General features: G+C 40.3%; 1 protein-coding gene across 1 annotated transcript in view; it reads left to right on the top strand.

Annotated features, from left to right (window-relative positions):
- Window positions 1–8517, top strand: part of LOC102875725 (EGF-like module-containing mucin-like hormone receptor-like 4-like) — a 174336-nt gene that overhangs the window by 142226 nt on the left and 23593 nt on the right. Inside the window, exons 9-10 of the mRNA XM_006896409.1 lie at window positions 2176–2370; window positions 4776–5011. Coding sequence (XP_006896471.1) covers window positions 2176–2370; window positions 4776–5011 — 431 coding nt within the window. The remainder of the gene's footprint in view (window positions 1–2175; window positions 2371–4775; window positions 5012–8517) is intronic.

Genomic DNA, 8517 nt, shown 5'->3' with positions numbered 1-8517 from the left:
TAAAACATATTGCTGTTGAGTCGAAACCAACGCATAGCTGACTGTCCACTGGGTTCCCTAGGTTGTAAATATCGCCAGAACAGAAAGCCCATCTCTCTACTCCTAAAAGATCTGCTGTTGTATTCAAGTCAGCAGAGAAGCACGGCCTTAGCATTACCAGTATCTTTCTCTACAAGCACAGATGTTTCATTTGCATATTGTATAGACTTAATCCCTGCAAGAAGTGTTAAACTGCATGTTGTTTACTCAGAAAATGTCAATCCATCTGTATAAAAGTAACAAACCCACTGAGACAAAAATCTAGAGAGAAGATAAATCCTCAAGCTTTTTGGGGGAGTAGGGAGTGGAGATCTCTCAAGTTGTTTTATAAAGAACCAGGGCAAATCCCCCACAAATGAAATCATTTCGCTGCACACTTAAAATAGCCCTGGTGACATAAAGGTGAAACTTTCAACTACTAACCAAAGCATTGGCACTTTAACCCAACTGTGGCTCGCTGTAAGACATGACAATCTGCTTCTGTAAAAACTACCATCATGAAAATCCTGTACAGTCGTTCCACTCTGTCACATGGGTTTGCTATGAGTCAGAATTTATTTGGCGGGATCCAATAACAACAACAATTATACGTAAACAAACTCAGATTCAAATATAATAGCTCTAAAACAAACAGCTTTCACACAACAAGCAACTTTATTGGAGTGTACTTTGTGAACTGTGACTTTATTTTATGTCTGCAATGAGCGTTTTACTCTTTTAAGAATCACATTGTTATGGAATCAAACTGACAGCAGTAATGTGAATGTTTAGATAAGAATCTTGAGGGGAAGGAAAGGAAAATGAGTAACTAAAAGTAAACAGATAGTAAGTTGAGTGAAAAATTTTCCACAATAATTGGGTATTATCATTATGACAAGAGTCCAGAATGAAGGTTGCATAGTGGAGTGTACTCGGGTTGGGGGGTTTAGGGAGGTTGTAGACCAATGAAAGAATTTGTCTTTTCCTTTTCAAAGAGAAGAGCAAACTGGGGGGGAGGGGTGGGCAGGGAGAAAAATGCAACAATGAATGAACGGAAATTCAAAATCTCTGTAAACGTTCATTAAAATTGTTGTTGTTGTTGTTATGTGCCATCAAGTCACTTGTGACTCATAGCGACCCTGTGTAGTATAAGAGCCCTAAATGCCGTTCTATCCTGTGCCAACCTCGCCATCTCAAACACGCTCATTCCCACCACTCCACTCACAAAATCGATCCATCTCATCGAGGGTCTTCCTCTCCAGCGCCGTCCCTCCACTCTCCCAAACATCGTGTCCCTCTTCCAAGGACTAGTCTCTCCTTGCAACATGCCCAAAGTGTGTCAGACGAAGCTTCAGAATCTTTGACTCCAAGGAGCATTCCAGTTTCACCCTCTCCAGGACAAACCTGTTTATTCTCCTAGCAGTCCATGGTATATTCAACACTCTTCTCCAGCACCACAGCTCAAAGGCATCAATTCTCTTTCTATCAACCCTAGTCACTGTCCAAGTCTCTGATGCATAGCACGTAATTGCAAAGATTATAGCCTGGATCAGGGGCACCTTAGTCTCCAGCCTGACGTCGTTAAAATTAAGACAATTTTAAAAAGAAATAATGATTAAGATGCACAAGAGTTAGACCATTCCATACAAAATCATATATTAGAGGGAAGTTCTGGTGGCCTAGTGGCAAGAATCTGTACTGCAATCCCAGAGGTACCCAGTTCAAATCCACCAGATGCTCTGCCAGAGAAGGAGGGACAATTTCTTCCTGTACCAGTCAGATCTGATTTGACGGTACATGCACAAAAAATAATAATTAAAAAAATCATACATTAGCAGTATCAATAAAAATGAATCTGAAAGTCAATATATGCATAAAAAGGCAGATCAAATAAAGAGACAGGAAAAAGGAGAAGAACCTTAGGGGAAATATGAAAATGAGATTTTATTCCAGGGGAAGGCACAACTTAGAAGATAAGGGTGAGAATGGCCACACTGCTGGGAAAATGCAATCAGTGTCACTGAATAAGTACACCGAGCAACTTGAATCGGTGTGTGTTGTGCTGTTTATGTTCCAAACAACACAAACAAAATTAGGAAATGATAAATTAGAAACTGAAGTAGGAGAGAGTGACTGTTGTTTTCTTGCTGAACCCAGGAGGACCCAGTGCTGACCATGATCACCTACGTGGGGCTGAGCCTCTCCCTGCTGTGCCTCTTCCTGGCGGCCCTCACCTTCCTGCTGTGCCGGCCCATCCAGAACACCAGCACCTCGCTGCACCTGCAGCTCTCCATCTGCCTCTTCCTGGCCCACCTGCTCTTCCTCACAGGCATCAACCGCACCAAGCCTAAGGTAAGAGAAATAACTGAGGCTCCTTTTTTGTAGGAAAGTTCCAGGGACTTTCCAGCTACGTTCCATGAAGCTGTATCAGGAACATCTGGACGCAGGAAGGAAGGAGGGGCAGAAAGGTGGGTTGGATGACCCTCTGTCTTCACCACCACCACCACCAACAACAACAAATCAAACCAAAGCAAGTCACTGTTGATTCTGACTTACGGTATGGAGCACAGCTGCTCCACAGAGCTTTCACATTTGTGACCTTTAGAAGCTGATAATCACAGATTTCTTCCGAGGCATTTCTGCATGGATTTGAACCTATGACGTTTCAGTTACTAGTTAAGTGTTTAACAACCTGCACCATCCAGGAACTCATGATAGCAACTGTACTTACCATCAAAAACTACCTTTTTTTTCCTGTCAATAAGTGGTACCTGGATAAGATTATTAACTCAGCGTTCCTGTTCAGAAAATGGTGAAAATCATGGAGATAGTCAAATTCAGGAGGTAGTCCTTGAAACAACTGCTTGAATATTAACCAAAGTGTTGTTACTTCAAAATAACCTAGAGATGATTTAGAAGAAAGGTCAGTGTTACAGCCAAAAATAATCAACCAATGAGCACCCAGTGAAGCAATGATCTGCTCACCCTACTTGTACAAATTGTTCCTCTTCATTTACATAATCTCACCACTTTCTAAGGTTTTTCATCTAACCTTTCAACTTGTCTTTGTCAATTTCATCCCATCTATAAAGCTCTTGAAAAGAGTATAGTGTTCAAAAAAGCGATTTTGTAAAAAGTAATTCCGTTAAATTGTTGCTTGGTTTAAGGAAAACTTCAGAGAATGTTTTTGGTGTAAAGCTTAAAATAATCTCAGAGCAATTATTTAAGAGATTCAACCAGCCTCATTTGGCCTGTAATGGTGGACTTCCATTAAGAACTAGAAATTCTCTTTTGCATTTTCCTTTTTTTTTTGACCTGGACTCTTTCATAGAATCATTGATTAAATTGTTCCAAAATCACAGCAAAGCACCATGCAATTCTTCCGTTGTCTTAATAAAAGAGGAAGTCATTCAAGGAGGCAAACACCCTCACATTCCATTTCCTCTCTTTCTTCCTTTGTTGCTGCAGGCAAATGGAGATGAAGAATTCATTTTTAATTTTGTTTAGTCTCAATGAGTTTGGATATTAATAACATGATGTGTAGCTAGTAGAAGGTGAGCTGTTGGAATAGTAAGTGTTCAACTTCTAACCAAAAATTCAGCCCTTTGAAGTCACCAGCTGCCCTTATAGTTTGCTTCACGCTTATTTCCATCTTTGGAATATCTATTGGGAAGATCCACCTTAGTGTCAACTAGCAAGAATCTGCTCACAGGCAGTGGATTTGCTTTTTGTATTATTTCAATTTGGGGTTTCTTTTTTGGCCAGCAGTGGAAAAGAATGAGAGGGAAAGTTTTGCTTAGGAAATACTGAACTTATGCTGGTGGTGCTAGACAAAACTTTATTGCCATAAACTTGGAACCAAACCATAACCGGCCTTCTGATTGAGTTTCTGAGCTGTGAATTGATGAGAAGACAAGATTGACCCCATTTCTCTTGTGGAGCTTCTGGTGGTTTTAAACTCTCATATAGGTGTGGCCTTTCAGTTAACAGAGCCACTGTCTTTAGATGATATCACCCGAGCTCAGCAGTGATGGTGACTGTTTTGAAACAGGATGTCAAAAAAGTTTGTACCTAGTGGCAAGAAGCTGCACTGCAATCCCAGAGGAGTGCAGTTCAAATCCACCAGATGCTCTGCGGGTGAAGGAGAGGCAATCTCCTCCTGTACCAGTCAGATCTGATTTGATGGCGCGTGCACACACACACCCACACACACACAATTTTAAAAAAATTTTAAAAGTATTTTAAAAAAGTGTGTACAACTTGAAGATTATAATCAATATTATTGAATGATATATGTATAAATTTTTGAGACAGCATATGCTTTGTTATGTGTGTTTCTACCAAAATAAAATTAAGAGGACAAAAATAATTTCCCACAGTTAAGTATTGGGAGCTTTTGCATAATAACCCAGAAGTCCAGCGTTCCTTAAAAGAACAGACATGCTGATACTATCTATGGGCTTATGTTCCTGCAGGAAAACGATTGCTGAAACACTACTCCACTGACATTAGGTGATTCATACTGTTACCTCCCATTCCCAAAGACTAGCCAGTTTCACAATTCGTTACATCCTGCCTCCTTTACCTTCTATAAGGTATCCAGCCAGGTGCTAGATTACAGACAGACAGGAATCCAATGCAGGCATTTTGCACTCTGTGGCTGTATCTCACCAAATTTGCACCCTGTATGTCCCCAGGAATAACGGACACACCATTCTCCATGTATCTACCAAATACTTTTACCACCCTCCCTCCAGGTGCTGTGCTCCATCATCGCAGGTGTGCTGCACTACCTCTACCTGGCCTCCTTCACCTGGATGCTCCTGGAAGGGCTGCAGCTTTTCTTGACTGTCAGGAATCTCAAGGTGGCCAACTACCTCAGTGCAAGAAACTTCAAGAAGAAGTTCATGTACCCTTTCGGTTACGGAGTCCCGGCTGTGACTGTGGCCGTGTCTGCAGGCATTGGGCCCAGGAATTATGGAACCCGCACTCAGTAAGCTTGTCATGTCTTTGGAACTGGAAAGTCATGTCTGTCTGTGCCCAAGTGTGTTGGTCTATTGGTTAGTTCTTGCATTCACTCGACAAACATAATGAGCATTTCCTACAAGCACTATTTCGTCCTTTATGAGGAAAGGGAACAAACCAGAAATAAATGAATGATGTTGCTGTATACCAACAAGTCAGTTTAGATCCCTAACAACCCAAAGTGACAGAATGGAATTGCCCCATAGAGTTCTCTAGACTGTGATGCTTACAGAAGCAAGGCTTCTTTAATGACACTGCTGGTGACCAGCTGATCACAAACTATATTAGCAGCTGTTCACACACTACTTGTACCACCCAGTACCTTGCCTAATGAGTACATTATTGTTGCTGAAGTGTATCATCAAGCTGATTCTGATTCTAAAGAACCCCATAAAACTGAAAAGAACAGCCCCATAGCCTTTTCTAAGCCTCTTCTTTATGAGATCACCAGATCAGCAGTAAATCACATAAATGGAGATTATCCATCTTTTTCCCATGGAGCAGCTGGTGGATTCGAACCACATACCATCGGGTTGGCAGTGCAAGTCCTTACTACTAAGCCACCTGAGCTCCCTAAATAATAAAGACATAGATGTGTAATACGATGTTATTCATAATACTGTAGAGAAGTAATCCGAAGAAATGAGAATACAAGTGGATTTTATTTTCATCTTCAATTTAACAAATAGGCTAATTGAGACCATCATAGACCTCAAGTTAAAATAGCTAATATGGGTAAGCAGAAGTATGCTGTTGGTTTTAGGTGCCATTGAGTCGATTCAGACTCTTGGTAATCCCATGTGACAGACTAGAACTTCCTTATGCGCTGTGATCTGATCACAAGTCCTTTCTCCTCACAAGTATAAAAGAATCTTTAAGGCTAAAAAAATTCTGTTTAAGGCCTTTTTAGAGGAGTCTTTTGCCCACAATTTCTCCATTTAAGATCCTAATTTTGTGTATCCAGTTAAAAAACTTTTGTTATATAGTTTTTTTTTCTTTTTCAGACTTCCCTACATACACTTTTATTTTGATTTTATATTGGTTTGCATGTAAAAATCATATACATTATGTATCATTCATGTACATTGTGTTTTACGTGTTCCTACATTCACGTTGTATTTCAAACGATCACTCATACACATTGTGTTTGATAAAATGAATCACCATTGATCTATGCCTCCTATTACCCCATCTTTTCATGTCCCCATTGGGTCTTTTCTCATTTCTTCACAGCTTCCCCCCTGCCCACCAAACTCTGCTATCCTAAAGCTTTTCTTCTCCACCCCACCTGCTATGTTCCTGCCCACTTCCTGCCCCGGTTCCTGCCCTTTTTGGACTTTTATGTTCTGGTGGCCTAATGCTAAGAAACTGCACTGCAATCCCAAAGGCACCTGGTTCAAGGCCACCAACTGCTCACAGGAGAAGGATGGGCAATCTCCTCTTGTGCGATTAACTGCCTCTGAAAACTCACCAGTCAGTTCCAACATGACAGTACACAACAACAACAACTAGTTATCCTTCTATTTTCACAATAATGGTCTTATGCAGTATTTGCCCTTATGAGACGGAATTAGTTCACTCAGCATAATGCTCTCTAGACTCTGCCACTTTATAGAGTATTTTATAAAATCTTTGCTCCTTAGTGCTACATAATATTCCATTGTATAAATGTGCCATAATGTCTCAATCCATTCATAAAATATCTAGGAAATACTTGTTTTTAAGAGTATAGCTAGAATACTCCTTAGAAGTAAGGACGGTGAGCCTTGGTTTCACATTCTTGAAATGTTATCAGGACAGATCAGTCCTTAGAGAAGTGTATCACATTTGGTAAGAAGTGAACAAAAAAGAGGAAGATCTTTAAGGAGATTGACATAGTGATTGTAACAACAGGCTCAGACACAGCAACAATTGTGAGGATCACGCAAGATTAGCAATGTTTTGTGCTGTTGTTCAAGATTTGCATTGAATTTGAGCTGACTTGAAGACATTCCGCAACAATAAAGCATTATGTAGTGTGGCATTTGCCAATTCAACATTTTTCAGTTAGACAAGTTTATGGTATCAATTGGATTAATACTGTAAGGAAAACCATTGTTTGGGTGTACATTTAGATGGTGCGGTCTGGGGAGGGAGCTCTGAGGGAGTGACTCTTAAATATTCTATATTATCTCATTTTTTAAGGTACTACTGTATTTATTTTCTATTAGCACCATCACAAATGGGTACAAACTTGGTGGTTTAAAATAATACATGAGTTAAAATTAAGATCTCACCTGGGCTGCATTCTTTCTGGGGGGTTCACAGAAGAAACCATTCTCTTTTCTTTTCTGGTTTCTAGAGGCCGCCTATATGCCTTGGCTGGCGGCTCCCTCCTTCATGCTTTCAGAGAGTAACACCACATTGCTCTGGCCATTTTTCACATAGGCATCCAATTTTCTTCTGCTCCCATTTAACACATTGCAGCAAATGATGGTAATACATCCGGGGGAAAAAATTTGTTTCTAAGCACAGTCGTCAATTTAAAAGTGTGTGGCAATGTGTTAAGCATCCTTATGTTTGCAGTTTAGATCCCTGGATCTAAAACCCAGAAATGGTTAAGTGCTCTATGACTAGCTGAAAAATTGGTGATTTTAATCCACCCAACATGCAATAAAAGAAAGGCCTAGTGATCTGGTGTCTTAATTCTACAAGAGCTTACTCAATGACATCTAACAACAACAACAATGCTGGCACTCACTGAGAAGATCTGCAGTCAAAGATCTCTTTAAAATGATAAAGAGCAAGGATGTCATTTTGAGAACTGAGGTGCACCTGACACTTGGCCGTGGTATTTTTAATTGCTCCATATGCTTGTGAAGTTGGATAATGAGTAAAGAAAACCAAAGAATATTGATGCCTTTGAATTGTAGTGTTTGCAAAGAATACTGACTATACTGAAAACCGCTCTAACTCGTAGTGACCCTATGAACGATGGATCTGAACCTTGCCCTACCCTGTGCCACCTTCTCCACCTCTACATTCTTTTTTAAAAAATTTTTTACTAAATTTTATTAATTTTAATGAACATTTACAGAGATTTTGGGTTTCCATTCATTCATTGTTGCACTATTTTCTGTACCCCACCCCCCCCGACCCAGTTCATTCCTCTTTTTTTGTTTCCCCTTGAAAGTCTGTTTGAATTGTCCCATTGCCACAGTGCTTGTCAAAGCCAGTTCTGATTAATCTCTTTTGTCGGTGTGTCCTTTGCCATTCTCTATCTCTCCTCCCTGAGGGAGACTTCACCCTGATTCATAAGGGAAAGGGGAAGGCGCATTCTCTTAGCTACTTCCTGCTGAAAAGGGACGCTGTGGGTTTCAGGGTGAATCTCTTCTCTCACTACTCTAAAGGGCCCCTTTGGCAATAGGAAACATGTAGACTATTATGGAGATTGATTTTGGAATTTAGATGCACTGTTATCAATTGTGCTTAGCC

The sequence above is a fragment of the Elephantulus edwardii genome, unplaced genomic scaffold (genome assembly GCF_000299155.1).
Source record: "Elephantulus edwardii isolate Elephantulus edwardi_28Jun2011 unplaced genomic scaffold, EleEdw1.0 scaffold00185, whole genome shotgun sequence".
Taxonomy (NCBI): domain Eukaryota; kingdom Metazoa; phylum Chordata; class Mammalia; order Macroscelidea; family Macroscelididae; genus Elephantulus; species Elephantulus edwardii.
This window is presented reverse-complemented; position numbering and strand designations above follow the sequence as displayed.